Raw genomic sequence first — 18,517 nt, 5'->3', positions numbered from 1 at the left:
CCTGACTCTCTGTGGTCACTAAAGATCCCATTGCACTTATCGTAAGAGTAGGGGTGTTAACCCTGGTGTCCTGGCTAAATTCCCAATCTGGCCCTCATACCATCATGTCCACCTAATCATCCCCAGCTTCCAATTGGCTCATTCATTCCCCTGTAACTATTCCTGAGGTTGTTGCTGTAAATGAGAACGTGTTCTCAGTCAACTTACCTGGTAAAATAAGGGATAATAAAACACTAGTAGTAGTCATGGCTCCTGCAGGAGAGTACACATTCTGGGTGATGTGATACTACGTCATCTCACTGGCTTCTTCTCTGGCGAGCGCTCATTGGCTACTGTTGATCACCGTTCACAAAAATTGTTGTTGCACATCTCACACAACAAGCGCATTGCAGATTTTGCGCCGATAAAATCAAACACGTTTGAAAATATTGGGACGTCTGGGACTGCTCAGCGGCGAGATCGGTAGCCCTCAGATTGTTTCTCTGACACGCTCACATTAAATGAGAGTCTGTGACGGCCGCACGCCCCGAGTAGGCAACGACATTGGGATTTTGTCTCTAATCTCCAAAAACTTGTCTGGGATAGCTAAATCAGGGTGAAAATTGTGTACTGTACACCCGGCTTTAAACTTGATTTCAATGAAAATAACAGATCAATAATTCAGATTTCTATGTGAATTTGGTCAGTTCACCCCAAAAGTTAGATATTGCAACTTTAACTTCGTTGCAAAGTATTTATTTATTTATTTTGAGATAGAGAGAGCTAGTATGCATGTGTGTGTGTGTGTGTGTGTGTGTACCCGTGCGTGTTTGTAAGTGTGACTAGCTCTTTAATCTGCGGCTAGAGAATTGCTCACATCGAACCTCATAAATAAACTTGACAGGAACATAGAGAGAGGTCAGGGTGGGTGTGTAAGGTTGGAGTCAGAGAGAGGAGGGGTACAAAGACCACAGGTCTGTTGTTGTATATCCACTTACTCTCTCTCTCATTCCCTTTACTTTGATCAACTTCGCAGCGAGGATTAGGCCCGACGACAGTTCTGCGCACTTATGGACCTGCCCAAAACGTCCCCTATGGAAACAAGGACACTTATGAGTGCGTAGATACTTTGCATACGCTACCGTTCAAAAGTTTGGGGTCATTTAGAAATGTCCTTGTTTTTGGAGAAAAAATACACTTTTTTTTGTCCATTAAAATAACATGAAATTGATAAGAAATACAGTGTAGACATTGTTAATGTTGTAAATGACTATTGAAGCTGGAAATGGCAGATTTTTTGGGGAATATCTACATAGGTGTACAGAGGCCCATTATCAGTAACCGTCACTCCTGTGTTCCAATGGCACGTTGTGTTAGCTAATCCAAGTTTATAATTTTAAAAGGCTAATTGATCATTAGAAAACCCTTTTGCAATTATGTTAGCACAGCTAAAAACTGTTATGCTGATTAAAAAAGCAATAGTACACAGCATTGTACCAGATCATCAGTGTCTTGGCAATTTCTCGCATGGAATAGCCTTCATTTCTCAGAACAAGAATAGACTGAGGAGTTTCAGAAGAAAGTTCTTTGTATCAAGACATTTTGAGCCTGTAATCGAACCCACAAATGGTGATGCTCCAGAAACTCAACTAGTCTAAAGAAGGCCAGTTGTATTGCTTCTTTAATCAGCTCAACAGTTTTCAGCTGTGCAAACATAATTGCAAAAGGGTTTCTAATGATCAATTAGCCTTATAAAACGATAAACTTGGATTAGCTAACACAACGTGCCATTGGAACACAGGAGTGATGGTTGCTGATAACGGGCCTCTGTACTTTTTCGTAGATATTCCATAAAGAAATCTGCCATTTCCAGCTACAATAGTCATTTACAACATTAACAATGTCTGCACTGTATTTCTTATCAATTTCAGGTTATTTTAATGGACATAAAATAAGACAAATAGTTTTTCTTTCAAAAACAAGGACATTTCTAAGTGACCCCAAACTTTTGAACAGTAGGGTACATGTGAAAGAAACAGGTGTGAACACGAATATTTGTTCATGGACATTTATGAACATACATATATACATCCTAGCCGCGCAAGCAGACTCTACGTGGTATTCTCGGAATCTGTGCTTCAGGTTATCTAGAACCTTTAAAATGCTAGAACTCAAGGCTTCATACACCCCGACAAAGGCACCAAAGAGCACAGCACAGACCCACAAGCAGTCAATCTTGAGGGGTATCCTTTGCGTTGACCTCGGTCAGGGCTTTGCAGACATACTCCAAGGACCTGTTTTACTCCTCTGGTTTCATTGGAGGTATATCATCATCCGCCACACATGGAGAGTTTACTAAGCCAACTTTTTTATGTAGCGAGAGAGCGCCTCTACTCTACTCTACATGGACCATGGAGATTTTAAAAAGCCCCTATGCAAATGGCCACTCAACACCTGCCCAAAATAAACCCTGTCCATGACAAGCATAAAATAAGCCAGTGCTTATTTGCAGACTCTGTGGGGGATTAGCCATGTCTCTGTTGCCAGTTGTTCAGCTCTGCTGCTGATACGTACTCTCTCTCCTTGCTTTGCCCATCGCCTGCTATCATGCTATACTGCACAGTCTGTCAGTCTGCTAGCCCTGTTCATCTGCTAATGCTGCACCTGGTTACCACTGCTGCAGCAAGCTGCTCCTCTTGTGTTTTCTACATCGTTACTGTCAGTCAACATCATTGGGTAGATGCCAACCTGACAGTGTATTTATAGCAGTAGAATATCAGTTGGTAACCCTCACTTACAGTAAGTATGTTGTGTTTGGGGGGTTAACTATAATGGGAATAATATATGCAACACCACAGTCTGTGTGTACGGTAAACACATTCTCGTTGCCCTTAAGAATTAGGACTCACCCTCCAAGAACCGCGTTAGGCTTTACAGCGTAATAAGAGCCCATCGGGACTTGCTTGGCACTCACAATGCGGTGCTCAAAGGGAGCGGGCAAGGGTGGGCAGTCATCTGGAAAAGAAGGGCACCGGAGCATGATTTATTATATGCTTGGTGGTATGGGTAATGATCTGTGGACTTATTGGAAGATTGACAGTCCATGAGGAGCATATTTCATACTGCATTTCACCCAGTAACATAACGCTGTGAAATCCATATTGTGATGAAAATGACATTGATATTGCACTTCTTACCTATGACCAATAGTTGTGCATCCAGGCCTGCCGCCTGTGCAGCTGCTGTAGGGTTTTTAACAACTAAAGAGGGAGTTGGCTGAGGGATAACTTGTTTTGCAGAGTCTTTCACTGTCTCAGACTCGGGTTGAGGTGGAACAGGTTTGTGCTGCTCTGTGGCCGCCACCGGCTCAGGCTGGACCTGAGGGACAATCCTTACGGACTCTGGTTTGGTGACCACATCCAGTGGGCTTGTTAGCGCACTGCTGTACGGGGTTGGTGGTGTTACAATGATAACAGGCTCCTGAGGACTGACTGCAGCCTTTGTAAAGTCCTCTTCAGGGAGAGTGTCATTCTTGGAAGGAAGAAAAACACTTTCAGGGGCTTTCTCCAGCAGTTGTTCCTCAGTGGTGGAGATAGGTGGCTGTGATACAGTGCGCTCTGGACCTTGTGGAACCTCTGTCTCCTTGACTTTGATGTACTGACTGTCTAACTCACTGCTCACCGAAATCATGGTCACATCAGGAGTCCTAGCAACACAGTAACATTACAAAACAGTCAATGTTTGAACAATGCATAGACCTACACTTTTTCTTCATTAATGTTAATGAAACAGAATATACATGTAACTAATGAAACCAACGTGACAACAATATATTAGATTACATTTTAGATTAGGGTGTGTTTATCAGTCACATGTACAGGGACGCAGATGTAATTGCAGGGTACAGTGAAAATATTATGCTCCTGGCTCCAAGAGCGCAGGTCAAAATATAGATAGCCTATAACTCATATTGTTACTATGAGCAGTGAGATACTGATTCTCATCCTAAGTACCCCCATTCTTGAAATGCCACTTAGAGTAGGCAGGTAACAAATTGGCAACAACAGAAGGACCCTTTGATGTTCTTTATCCCCATTAGCATGTACCTCATGTTGCTCACCCTACTCAGAGTGAGAGCCCACTGCCACTTGAAACCCTTTCATTAGAGACATGAAAAGACAGCAGTGGGGTTTAGCTTGAGGATAATTTATTAAATCCCCCCCTGTGCTTTCACATTTCTAGCTGAAAGTATACATCAGGGATTGAAGGTGCTTTGTTAGACCTCTTTGATGACAATTGATGTCAACACAACAAATCCACCTGTCACGCTTTTCATAACCCTGTTGGGAGTAATGGTACGGCTATTTGTTGACAAAAGAAACACTTAATAGCAAGAGAGATTGCACTTTGGATACCTGGCATTTTCTATTGGTTAAGAATCAGTGAAAGCCTACCTCCTCAGCTCAGAGAGTACTTCGATGGTGACCTCCACCTGAGCTACGACCACATCAGGGGCGAAGGTCTGGACTCTGGTGGGCCCTCTGCTCTTTAAGGTGACCTCTTTGGGCTTGCGAGAGCCTTTACTACCCCAATCATTATTGCTAGATGGGAATAAGGCCTCGTCGACTGCAAGGCCCTCGGTGAGAGCTTCGGATGAACTGCAGGGATCAGGCTCAGGAGGAGTTGGGACTTCCACTCCATGGTCTGCGGCCTTCGCTTCCTTTACAGGGAGCTCTACCGCCTTCTGGTCACCTGTGGGAGAACAGCAGCATATATACCAAAAGGAATTAGCACAAGTAATCACTCATTTGCTTACGAAATCCCCACCCACTCACATTAACTTTGCAGAAAACATCCAGGCAGTTGTCAGTAACTGGTCAACATTGACTGAAAGCACCTTAAAACACATTTGATGTAAGAAATGGGATATACATTACCAGTCAAAAGTTTGGACACACCTACTCATTCAAGGGTTTTTCTTTATTTGTACTATTTTCTACCATTGTAGAACAATAGTAAAGACATCAACACTATGAATCAACACTATCAACACGACATGATTCTACATGTTGTGGAATCATGTAGTAACCAAAAAAATGTTAAACAAATCAAAATATATTTGAGATTCTTCAAAGTAGCCGCCTTGATGACAGCTTTACACACACTGTACAAATAATGTTTGATTGATTCATTGATTGATTGATCCAGGCTGTATCACAACTGGCCATGATTGGGAGTTCCAGAGGGCGGCGCACAATTGGCCAGCGTCATCCGGGTTTGGCCAGTGTAGGCCGTCATTGTAAATAAGAATTTGTTCTTAACTAACTTGCCTAGTTAAATAAAGGTTAAATTTTTTTAAATTACATTAAATTGAAAAAACATTAACTGAAAAATATGTATCAATGCCAACAGATAATACAGAGACAAGTCCAGCTTACCTGTGGCGATTTGAGTCCCCTGGTCGCAAAGAGTGACTTTAGGCTTTACTCTGCTATCTTCTGATTTAGTTTTCTGAGGGAAGAGAACATCTTTCATATATATTGTTGCTTACTACTTCATCACAATCAGGTTTAACAATCATTCTCCCACCAATGTGGTATAGTTTGAACAAGATAAACCACATATAGCAAACAGGATAAATAAAAAAGTTAAAAGCTGAAATATCTTATCTACATGTTGTTCACATCCACTCATCACCACATTGCCAATACGTCAGGCATGGACTTGAGGCATGGAGTATGATTGAGGCATGGTCTTTTTAGTATTAATGATGAACTGGTATGGCATATTTGAAATGACAACACATAACTGATAACAGATGCCTACTGGGCCGACTCAGCTGGACTCTGTTATTAGTTTACACTAAGCCATGAGTAACTGGGAGATGCCAGCAGTGGATATGGCCTGGAAGTACACCGCAGGTTCATAGCATGGGTGGGCAAGAAGCAATGTTGTTGTGATCTGTGTTCGCACGGCATACCTTACTGGCTCTCATTATAGAGGCCATCTGTCTGCCTAACACAAAATTAAACTGCACTATCTCCACTAGAGGTCGACCGATTAATCGGAATGGTCGAGTCATTCGGGCCGATTTCAAGTTTTCATAGCAATCGGAATTCGGCATTTTTGACACCGATTCTGGCCGATTACATTGCACTCCACGAGGAGCCTGCGTGGCAGGCTGACTACCTGTTACGCGAGTGCGGCAAGAAGCCAAGGTAAGTTGCTAGCTAGCATTAAACTTATCTTATAAAAAACAATCAATCTTAACATAATCACTAGTTAACTACACATGGTTGATGATATTACTAGTTTATCTAGCTTGTCTTGCGTTGCATATAATCGATGCGGTGCCTGTTAATTTCTCATTGAATCACAGCCTACTTCGCCAAACGGGTGATGATTTAACCAGCGCATTCGCGAAAAAAGCACTGTCGTTGCACCAATGTGTACCTAACCATAAACATCAATGCCTTTCTTTAAAATCAATACACAAGTATATATTTTTAAACCTGCATATTTAGTTAATATTGCCTGCTAACATGAATTAACTAGGGAAATTGTGTCACTTCTCTTGCGTTCCGTGCAAGCAGTCTGGGTATATGCAGCAGTTTGGCCGCCTGGCTCGTTGCGAACTGTGTGAAGACCATTTATTCCAAACAAAGACCCTAATTAAATTTGCCAGAATTGTACATAATTATTGTCACGTTCCTGACCTGTTTTCCCTTGTTTTTGTATTTGTTTAGTATGGTCAGGGCGGGAGTTGGGGTGGGCATTCTATGTTATGTGTTTCTATGTTGGCTTCTTGTCAATTAGCCTGATATGGTTCTCAATCAGGGGCAGGTGTTTTACGTTTCCTCTGATTGAGAACCATATTAAGGTAGGCTGTTCACACTGTTTGTTTGTGGGTGACTGTTCCTGTGCCTGTGTATGTCGCACCACACGGGACTGTTTCGTTTTCGTTCGTGTATGTGTTCGTTCCTGTTCATGCGTTTTGTTCTCAAGTTCAGGTCTGTTCACGTCGTTTGTTGTTTTGTCATTTATCAAGTTCTTCGTGTTCGTCCTTAAATAAATTCATTATGTATTCAACCCACGCTGCATATTGGTCCGATCCTTCTTGCCTCTCCTCGTCAGATGAGGAGGACGACTTAGACGAGCGTTACAATTATGACATAATATTGAAGGTTGTACAATGTAACAGCAATATTTAGACTTAGGGATGCCACCCGTTAGATAAAATACGGAATGGTATTTCACTGAATGAATAAACGTTTTGTTTTCGAAATTATAGTTTCCGGATTTGACCATATTAATGACCTAAGGCTCGTATTTCTGTGTGTTATTATGTTATAACTAAGTCTATGATTTGATATTTGATAGAGCAGTCTGACTGAGCGGTGGTAGGCAGCAGCAGGCTTGTAAACATTCATTCAAACAGCACTTTTGTGCGTTTGCCAGCAGCTCTTTGCTGTGCTTCAAGCATTGAGCTGTTTAGGACTTCAAGCCTATCAACTCCCGAGATTAGGCTGGTGTAACCGTTGTGAAATGGCTAGCTAGTTAGCGGGGTGCGCACTAATAGCGTTTCAATCGGTGACGTCACTCACTCTGAGACCTTGAAGTAGTTGTTCCCCTTGCTCTGCAAGGGCCGCGGCTTTTGTGGAGCAATGGGTAACGATGCTTCGAGGGTGGCTGTTGTCGATGTGTTCCTGGTTCGAGCCCAGGTAGGGGCGAGGAGAGGGACGGAAGCTATACTGTTACACTGGCAATACTATGGTGCCTATAGGAACATCCAATAGTCAAAGGTATATGAAATACAAATGGTATAGAGAGAAATAGTCCTATAATTCCTATAATAACTATAACTTAAAACTTCTTTCCTGGGAATATTGAAGACTCATGTTAAAAGGAACCACCAGCTTTCATATGTTCTCATGTTCTGAGCAAGGAACTTAAACGTTAGCTTTTTTACATGGCACATATTCCACTTTTACTTTCTTCTTCAACACTTTGTTTTTGCATTATTTAAACCAAATTGAACATGTTTCATTATTTATTTGAGGCTAAATTGATTTAATTTTTGTATTATATTAAGTTAAAATAAAAATGTTCATTCCGTATTGTTGTAATTGTCACTATTACAAATACAATGTTTTTTTTACATTTTTTTTTTAAATCGGACGATTAATCAGTATCGGCTTTTTTTGGTACTCCAATAATCGCTATCGGTGTTCTAAAATCATAATCGGTCGACCTCTAATCTCCACCCCAAAAAGATCTACAATTCAATCTATTAGTCAAATGTATTTTATAAAGCCCTTTGTACATCGGCAGTCAAAGTTTTATTTTTTACAGCTACCGAGCCTCAAACCCCTAAGAGCAAGCAATGCCGAGGCAGAAGCACAGTGCTTAGTAGCCCTTTATCCTGACTCTCAGTTCCATTACATTACACTACACATAAGAGTCATTGGACGAAGGCGTCTTCAATAGGGAGGATTTTTGTTTCCGATCAGCAACCTTTCATACAATAATTTGCAAAAAACAGAAGTCAAATTTGTACACACCTTTATAGCGTTAGGGTTCCAACTTAGCCATATTATGTAACAGTGCTTGTTGAAACGGAAAACAGAGGGAGTGGACTACCTGTGCTAATTAGCTATCTGCATCTTTATACAGCTGTGTGTAAACGGAAGACAGATGCCACAAATGTGTTGTCACTGAAAAATAACATTGTCTGCAACGGTGTTAAAATAGTGTACAGTAAGTGTGTATTTTGAAGTGATGTGAAAGTAGAGGATTTATATTTCTAGAACTTAACCAAAGTAGACACTCGATTCACATTTAGATGGAGTACTGTATTTGTCTGTTTTGGCTTCCACAGCCAATTCACCCTTTAAACAGAACATGTAAGGTCCTTAAACTAAGCAGTCCAATATTGGGCTAAATGGCTCCTTTTCTGGCTGTACCTGGTAGAGATTTTAGAGTACTTGTGTGGCCATTAAGGCCACATAGCACCAATATACGTCTTGTAAAACAATATCTGAGTGTTTAACACCTTTTCTGTCTTCGGAGTTGGTCATTTTGGTGGATTTGAATCTGGATTGGCTATCCCTGGCCTCAGATCAATTTAAGAGTATATGCATTGATTTTAAACTCACTCAATTGATCTCAAAACCCACATGGCTAAATGTGAAAAACCCTGTTAACTCCTCCTTGATTGATTTAATTCTTACTAACCCGCATAAGTATTTGTCTAGCGGGGTATTTACATATGATATCAATGATCATTGTCCCATAGTATGTATTAGAGATACGAAACAGCAAAATACTAATTCTCATTTAATTAAGAACAGAACTTTTTAAAATGTTTCTCCTCAAGGGTCAATACATGACATGTTCTACTCTGATTGAGCCACTGTATCCTGTATTCCTAACCCTGAGTTGGCGCTAGAAAATGTATCCTCCAAATGTATTCCTCAGGCAGATAAACACGCCCCTATTAAACAATCCAAAGATAGATCTAACTCTTGGTTTTCTTCTGAGCTATCTAAGCTCATTCAGGTGAGAAATCAGGCCTGGGTCAAAGCAAGTTAAACTGACTCTGTAGTGGATTGGCAATCTTTCAGACAATTAAGAAACCGATACTATCTCGATTAAGAAAGCTAAGTCAACCTACTTCCTAAGCGTTGACCCTGCTGGTGATCCTTCTACATTTTGGGAAAACAGTAAATGCACTGAAGCGTACAAATTCCTCTTCATCCCTGCCTAAACAAGTTCTGTCTGACTCTGGCATCTTAACTGAGAAGAATGGGATAAGTGATGCTTTTTAGTTTTATTTGAGAGAATTGGTGGTTTAACTGACCTTGGTCAGTCAATTGACTGCGCTTCCCTTCGCCAGCTTCTAGCTGACTGGATGGTGAACCCGTCAAATCTAGTGCATCTTTGTTTTAATTTCAACAATTTACTATCTGTGATGTGCTAGATGCCTTGTTAAAGACTGATGTAAAACAAATCCACTGAGGCTGATATGCTTGACCCATTTTTGCTGCAGCTCTCTGCCCTCCTGAATAATTAACCCATATTTTTTACCTGACTATTATATCTGGTACTATCCCCAAGGTTTGAAAGGCGGCCCATGTACTCCCCCTTCACAAAGGTGGAGATGCTTGTGACCTAAATAATTAAAAATCACCCTATTTCTAAACTTTCTTGCCTAGCTAAACTATTAGAATCCTTAATTCTCAGCTAAGATTTTTCTTATCTTTGAAATGCTTTCTAAATGTACATCAGTCAGTGCTATAACCTGGTCTAAAAACTATCGCTGCTGCATCCCTAGTTATAAATGATGTGGTTAACTGTATGGATAAAAGACAACATTGTGCTGCCCTCTTCATTGACCCGTCAAAAGCTTTTGATACTGTTGATCACTCACTGCTAATTCAAAGGCTTTACTCAATTGGCCTAGACCAGGCTGCATGTAACTGCTTAATAAATTACTAGACAGATAGAACTCATTGTGTATCTACTGATGGTGTTAAATCAGGTTTCCTGGATATTACAAAAAGGTGTCCCACAGGGTTCTGGTCCCTGTATGGTTTACATTAACAATATTGACTTGTCTCCCCCCCCCCCCACAGTTGACCAGGCTCTATCTGAAATTCAGTCTGCATACATTGTGTTACAGAAAAACTCTACTGACCTGATATTAGTATTGCAGGTAAAACTAAGTATTTGTTGTTTACCTTTACGTCATTTAGCAGACACACGACTTACAGTAGTGAGTACATACATTTTTTTTTACTTGTCCCCCATTGGAATCAAACCCACAACCCAGGCGTTGCAAATGCAATAATATACAACTTGAAAATAAATAATCTACAGGCTTCTTTCTCTCTACCAACTGAGCCACACAGGAGGATGGATGTTTTCTTGAGTGATGATTTACGCATATGCACTTTTGATGGTGTCCATATTGAACGTGTCCCTGCTTACAAATATCTGGGCATCTGGATAGAGGAAATAGCTGTCTTTTAAAAACTGTGATGAGTTAGTTAAGAAGCTGAGAATAAAAATGGACTTCTTCTGTAGAAATAGGTCCTGGCTCTCGCTAAATAGTAGAAAGCAGATTATTCAGTCGACGTTCCTATCGGTGCTAGACTATGGCGACATCATCTATATGAACGCAGCTGCCACGGCATTAAAGCCGTTAGATGCAGTTTATCATTACAGGCAACAGTTTAAGTTGTTATGCTGGTGAATGAGGACCCAAAAGCGACTTAACAAAAACAGAGTCTTTATTCCAGTCTTAAACAAAACGGTACTCCAGGATATATCTTAGATGACACCTGCTCACACGCAGCATCTGATGAAGGCAAAACCACAACAGGGCGGAACCAGGACACAGAACAGCAAACATCAAACAAAGATCCGACAAGGACAGAAGCGGAAAACAGAGGGAGAAATAGGAACTCTAATCAGAGGGCAAAATAGGGGACAGGTGTGAAAGATTAAATGAGGTAGTTAGGAGAATGAGGAACAGCTGGGAGCAGGAACGGAACGATAGAGAGAGAGCGAGAGAGGAAGAGAGGGAGGGGAAGAGAGAGGGATAGAAAGAGGGAAAGAACCTACTAAGACCAGCAGAGGGAGACAAATGGAAGGGAAGCACAGGGACAAGACATAATAATCAAATGACAAAACATGACAGTACCCCCCCACTCACCGAGCGCCTCCTGGCGCACTCGAGGAGGAACCCTGGCGGCAACGGAGGAAATCATCAATCAACGAACGGTCCAGAACGTCCCGAGATGGAACCCAACTCCTCTCCTCAGGACCGTAACCCTCCCAATCCACTAAGTACTGGTGACCACGTCCCCGAGAACGCATGTCCATGATCTTCCGTACCTTGTAAATAGGTGCGCCCTCGACAAGGACGGGAGGGGGGGAGGGAAGACGAACGGGAGCGCGAAGAAAAGGCTTGACACAAGAGACATGGAAGACAGGGTGGACGCGACGAAGATGTCGCGGAAGAAGCAGTCGCACAGCGACAGGATTGACGACCTGAGAGACACGGAACGGACCAATGAACCGCGGAGTCAACTTGCGAGAAGCTGTCGTAAGGGGAAGGTTACGAGTGGAAAGCCACACTCTCTGACCGCGACAATACCTAGGACTCTTAATCCTACGTTTATTGGCGGCTCTCACAGTCTGCGCCCTGTAACGGCAAAGTGCAGACCTGACCCTCCTCCAAGTGCGCTCACAACGTTGGACAAAAGCCTGAGCGGAGGGAACGCTGGACTCGGCGAGCTGGGACGAGAACAGAGGAGGCTGGTAACCAAGACTACTCTGAAACGGAGATAGCCCGGTAGCAGACGAAGGAAGCGAGTTGTGAGCGTACTCAGCCCAGGGGAGCTGTTCTGCCCAAGACGCAGGGTTTCGAAACGAAAGGCTGCGTAAAATGCGACCAATCGACTGATTGGCCCTTTCTGCTTGACCGTTAGACTGGGGATGAAACCCGGAAGAGAGACTGACGGAAGCACCGATCAAACGACAGAACTCCCTCCAAAACTGTGACGTGAATTGCGGACCTCTGTCTGAAACGGCGTCTAACGGGAGGCCATGAATTCTGAACACATTCTCAATGATGATTTGTGCCGTCTCCTTAGCGGAAGGAAGCTTAGCGAGGGGAATGAAATGTGCCGCCTTAGAGAACCTATCGATAACCGTAAGAATCACAGTCTTCCCCGCAGACGAAGGCAGACCGGTAATAAAGTCTAAGGCGATGTGAGACCATGGTCGAGAAGGAATGGGAAGCGGTCTGAGACGACCGGCAGGAGGAGAGTTACCTGACTTAGTCTGCGCGCAGTCCGAACAAGCAGCCACGAAACGGCGCGTGTCCCGCTCCTGAGTAGGCCACCAAAACCGCTGGCGAATAGAAGCAAGCGTACCCCGAACACCGGGGTGGCCAGCTAACTTGGCAGAATGAGCCCACTGAAGAACAGCCAGACGAGTAGAGACAGGAACAAACAGAAGGTTACTAGGACAAGCGCGCGGCGACGCAGTGTGAGTGAGCGCTTGCTTTACCTGTCTCTCAATTCCCCAGACAGTCAACCTGACAACACGCCCTTCAGGGAGAATCCCCTCGGGGTCGGTAGAAACCACAGAAGAACTAAAGAGACGGGATAAGGCATCAGGCTTGGTGTTCTTATTTCCCGGGCGATAGGAAATCACGAACTCGAAACGAGCAAAAAACAACGCCCAACGAGCTTGACGTGCATTAAGTCGTTTGGCAGAACGGATGTACTCAAGGTTCTTATGGTCAGTCCAAACGACAAAAGGAACGGTCGCCCCCTCCAACCACTGTCGCCATTCGCCTATGGCTAAGCGGATAGCGAGCAGTTCGCGGTTACCCACATCATAGTTGCGTTCCGATGGCGACAGGCGATGAGAAAAGTAAGCGCAAGGATGAACCTTATCGTCAGACTGGAAGCGCTGGGACAGAATGGCTCCCACGCCCACCTCTGAAGCGTCAACCTCGACAATAAATTGTTTAGTGACGTCAGGAGTAACAAGGATAGGAGCGGATGTAAAACGCTTCTTGAGGAGATCAAAAGCTCCCTGGGCGGAACCGGACCACTTAAAGCAAGTCTTGACAGAAGTCAGAGCTGTGAGAGGGGCAGCCACTTGACCGAAATTACGAATGAAACGCCGATAGAAATTAGCGAAACCGAGAAAACGCTGCAACTCGACACGTGACTTAGGAACGGGCCAATCGCTGACAGCCTGGACCTTAGCGGGATCCATCTGAATGCCTTCAGCGGAAATAACAGAACCAAGAAAAGTGACAGAGGAGACATGAAAGGCGCACTTCTCAGCCTTCACGTAGAGACAATTCTCTAAAAGGCGCTGGAGTACACGTCGAACGTGCTGAACATGAATCTCGAGTGACGGTGAAAAAAATCAGGATATCGTCAAGGTAAACGAAAACAAAGATGTTCAGCATGTCTCTCAGTACATCATTAACTAATGCCTGAAAGACAGCTGGAGCATTAGAGAGACCGAACGGCAGAACCCGGTATTCAAAATGCCCTAACGGAGTGTTAAACGCCGTTTTCCACTCGTCCCCCTCTCTGATGCGTACGAGATGGTAAGCGTTACGAAGATCCAACTTAGTAAAGAACCTGGCTCCCTGCAGCATCTCGAAGGCTGACGACATAAGGGGAAGCGGATAACGATTCTTAACCGTTATGTCATTCAGCCCTCGATAATCCACGCAGGGGCGCAGAGTACCGTCCTTCTTCTTAACAAAGAAAAACCCCGCTCCGGCGGGAGAGGAAGAAGGCACCACGGTACCGGCGTCGAGAGAAACAGACAGATAATCCTCGAGAGCCTTACGTCCGGGAGCCGACAGAGAGTATAGTCTACCCCGAGGGGGAGTGGTCCCCGGAAGGAGATCAATACAACAATCATACGACCGGTGAGGAGGAAGAGAGTTGGCTCTGGACCGACTGAAGACCGTGCGTAGATCATGATATTCCTCCGGCACTCCTGTCAAATCCCCAGGTTCCTCCTGAGTAGAGGGGACACAAGAAACAGGAGGGATAGCAGACATTAAACACTTCACATGACAAGAAACGCTCCAGGATAGGATAGAATTACTAGACCAATTAATAGAAGGATTATGACATACTAGCCAGGGATGACCCAAAACAACAGGTGTAAAAGGTGAACGAAAAATCAAAAAGGAAATGGTCTCACTGTGGTTACCAGATACTGTGAGGGTTAAAGGTAGTGTCTCACATCTGATACTGGGGAGAGAACTACCATCTAAGGCGAACATGGGCGTGGGCCTCCCTAACTGTCTGAGAGGAATGTCATGTTTCCGAGCCCATGCTTCGTCCATAAAACAACCCTCAGCCCCAGAGTCTATCAAGGCACTGCAGGAAGCAGCCGAACCGGTCCAGCGTAGATGGACCGACAAGGTAGTACAGGATCTTGATGGAGAGACCTGAGTAGTAGCGCTCACCAGTAGCCCTCCGCTTACTGATGAGCTCTGGCTTTTACTGGACATGACATGACAAAATGTCCAGCAGAACCGCAATAGAGACAAAGGCGGTTGGTGATTCTCCGTTCCCTCTCCTTAGTCGAGATGCGAATACCTCCCAGCTGCATGGGCTCAGTCTCTGAGCTGATGGGAGAAGATGGTTGAGATGCGGAGAGGGGAAACACCGTTAACGCGAGCTCTCTTCCACGAGCTCGGTGACGAAGATCTACCCGTCGTTCTATGCGGATGGCGAGTGCAATCAAAGAGTCCACGCTGGAAGGAACCTCCCGGGAGAGAATCTCATCCTTAACCTCAGCGTGAAGTCCCTCCAGAAAACGAGCGAGCAACGCCGGCTCGTTCCAGTCACTGGATGCAGCAAGAGTGCGAAACTCTATAGAGTAATCCGTTATGGATCGATCACCTTGACATAGGGAAGCCAGGACCCTGGAAGCCTCCTTCCCAAAAACTGAACGATCAAAAACCCGTATCATCTCCTCTTTAAAGCTCTGATAATCGTTAGTACACTCAGCCCTTGCCTCCCAGATAGCTGTGCCCCACTCCCGAGCCCGACCAGTAAGGAGTGATATGACGTAGGCGATCCGAGCTCTCTCTCGTGAGTATGTGTTGGGCTGGAGAGAAAACACAATATCACACTGGGTGAGAAAGGAGCGGCACTCAGTGGGTTGCCCAGAGTAACATGGTGGGTTATTAACCCTAGGTTCCGAAGACTCGGAAGACCAGGAAGTAACAGGTGGCACGAGACGAAGACTCTGAAACTGTCCTGAGAGGTTGGAAACCTGAGCGGCCAGGGTCTCAACGGCATGACGAGCAGCAGACAATTCCTGCTCGTGTCTGCCGAGCATTGCTCCCTGGATCTTGATGGCAGTGTTGCGAGAATCCGTAGTCGCTGGGTCCATTGTGGTCGGATCTTTCTGTTATGCTGGTGAATGAGGACCCAAAAGCGACTTAACAAAAACAGAGTCTTTATTCCAGTCTTAAACAAAACGGTACTCCAGGATATATCTTAGATGACACCTGCTCACACGCAGCATCTGATGAAGGCAAAACCACGACAGGGCGGAACCAGGACACAGAACAGCAAACATCAAACAAAGATCCGACAAGGACAGAAGCGGAAAACACAGGGAGAAATAGGAACTCTAATCAGAGGGCAAAATAGGGGACAGGTGTGAAAGATTAAATGAGGTAGTTAGGAGAATGAGGAACAGCTGGGAGCAGGAACGGAACGAGAGAGGAAGAGAGGGAGGGGAAGAGAGAGGGATAGAAAGAGGGAAAGAACCTACTAAGACCAGCAGAGGGAGACAAATGGAAGGGAAGCACAGGGACAAGACATGATAATCAAATGACAAAACATGACATAAGTACTCATCACTGCATTCTCTAACCAGAAAATGGTTGGCTCTTTGATGTCACGTAGGTTGATACATTGCTATGTTTTCATATATAAAGCCCTTCTACAAAAACTCCCACTGTAGCTAACATATTTACTGAACTTTAGACATATGAGTTACCACATCCGGTCTCAGGGATGGCTAACTCTGGAAATTCCTTTGGTCTCTACTGACTTAGGTAAATCAGCTTTTAGTGGAACAATCTTCTAAATGTACTTTACATTTAATATTAAAATGTACTTTACATTTAATATTTTGGTGCCTCTAGGGCAATTCAGAAAGCTGATTGAGGGCTTTATTATTGATGAATGTGTTTGTTTTTTATGACCATGTTTTCCTTTCTGCTTGCATTTTGAAGTGGGTCTTTTCTGTAGTGCTCATCTGTAAAAGAGACCTTGGCCTCAGTGGGACTCCCTGATAAAATACGTTTAAACGTTTAAAATAAAAGATCGTATTGAATTACTATTCTAATTCCTAATTATCTGCCTTCTAAGAGATTCTTTACCCTAAATTGTCCTGTGCCTGGGGGCGGGGGGGGGGGGGGGGGGGGGGGGGGCATACAGTCAATGGGAAAAATCCCTCTCACTTCAGTTTCACTTTGGACTTAATGCTAGCAAACAGCCTGATCTTGACAGTAACATTACTGAAACAGCTCACATTGTTTCCCAACAGCTGAACAAACATTCTAGAGACAGTCGGCGACAGAGGTCGTCTGGTTAAGTGACATTGCACAAGGCTCCTATAGTAGCAACACTTTGCACTGGGGATTTCAACTGACATTTTGCTGGACAAACGTCCACCTTCAATTTACACTTCCTCATTATGTTAGCTCCTGCCCTAAGAAAATAGCAATGACCACTTATTGAGAGTTCGCATCTTTTGTTAAATGTTGTTATAGTAGTCAAATCACGAACATTGAAGTCCTTTCCCACAAGCCCAAAGCATGGATTAGTCATTTTCAAAAGAGAAATCGTTCCCTTTATTTTACACCACATCATTTGGTGAATTAAACAGGATGAACATTGCATATCCTATACTGCGAATGAACTAATTTGAACTCATGTTAACATTTGAATGAGAAAGTATTTTAAAAAAAGTGTGAGAACAAAACATAATGACAGTGCACTTAGTACAGAATGCGTACTTTCCAAAGGTTAAATTAAGTGGCTAATGGCTCACAAAAGAACGGATTATAAAATGTTAAAACCATAACTCCAACATTTTCAAGCACCTAAGGACATCACATTTAGTTCTGAAATGGCAAAGATGTGCCAGCCTGCTTAGCATGAGCTCACTGACCTCCTCCTCCTCTTGGATGTACAGTAGGCCCTGTTTCCTCCAGGGTACGATGCCTTTCAAGATGAACTCCACTATCTTAGAGCTTCGGAAAACCTCCCCCATATATCCCCAGAGCTTGTCCACGGCCGAAACCGAGCTCTCTATTCCTTCAATTTTCTCCCGTTGCCATTTACCCTCCTGCTGCAGGTTCTTCAGCAGTGCCACAGTCTCCCCACACAGTACCCTGACCTCCGAGAACAAGGCTGGGTCCCCTCCACCTCCACGAGAGCCCCTGTCCCCCGCCTGGGGGTCCCTGTCTTTTCTGAGCTGGGCCAGGTCCTTCTCCAGCGTCCCCATGCCCTGGCACACCATATCCAGCCTCCTGAGGACCTCTGTCTGGCTACAGGCTATCTGCTCCACCTTCACCTCAAGCTGATTCAGCTTGACCTCCATGCCTCCCAGGCTGTTCAGCAGGCTGTTAGTTGGCTTTTTCATTGCTCCAGAAGGGGCCCCAGCATTGTCCAATTTACCCCCCTCGTACATCTTGGCAATGCAGGAGGCCAATGTCTCTGGTTTACTCATAGTTCCAAGAAATTCCACACAGAAGGGAACAAGTGTCAGGCGAAACAAAGGAAGCTGTGCTAATCCACCTTGCTCCAAGCTGAATTGGATCTATTTTAGTTCAAGCTCCCGAGGTGGTGTTGTTCCGCTCCCATTCAGGCAGTCTGCCGGACCCTGTTGTCTGTATGTGCCAGAGACATGACACTACTTAAATAAACACCAACTCTCCGCTATCTTATCTTTCCACTTG

At 44.2% G+C, this 18,517-nt stretch overlaps 1 protein-coding gene across 1 annotated transcript in view; it reads right to left on the bottom strand.

Moving 5' to 3' along the window:
• LOC129854158 (myosin light chain kinase 3-like) overlaps positions 1 to 18,517 on the bottom strand; it is a 26,869-nt gene extending 8,352 nt beyond the window's left edge. Inside the window, exons 1-6 of the mRNA XM_055920923.1 lie at positions 17,728 to 18,517; positions 5,418 to 5,490; positions 4,434 to 4,731; positions 3,177 to 3,685; positions 2,889 to 2,994; positions 978 to 1,071 (exon numbers count right to left, since the gene is read on the bottom strand). Coding sequence (XP_055776898.1) covers positions 978 to 1,071; positions 2,889 to 2,994; positions 3,177 to 3,685; positions 4,434 to 4,731; positions 5,418 to 5,490; positions 17,728 to 18,288 — 1,641 coding nt within the window. The 5' untranslated portion in view covers positions 18,289 to 18,517. The remainder of the gene's footprint in view (positions 1 to 977; positions 1,072 to 2,888; positions 2,995 to 3,176; positions 3,686 to 4,433; positions 4,732 to 5,417; positions 5,491 to 17,727) is intronic.

Source organism: Salvelinus fontinalis, chromosome 4 (assembly GCF_029448725.1).
Source record: "Salvelinus fontinalis isolate EN_2023a chromosome 4, ASM2944872v1, whole genome shotgun sequence".
Classification (NCBI taxonomy): domain Eukaryota; kingdom Metazoa; phylum Chordata; class Actinopteri; order Salmoniformes; family Salmonidae; genus Salvelinus; species Salvelinus fontinalis.
The sequence above is the reverse complement of the archived record's forward strand: the minus strand, read 5'-3'. Positions and strand labels throughout refer to the sequence as shown.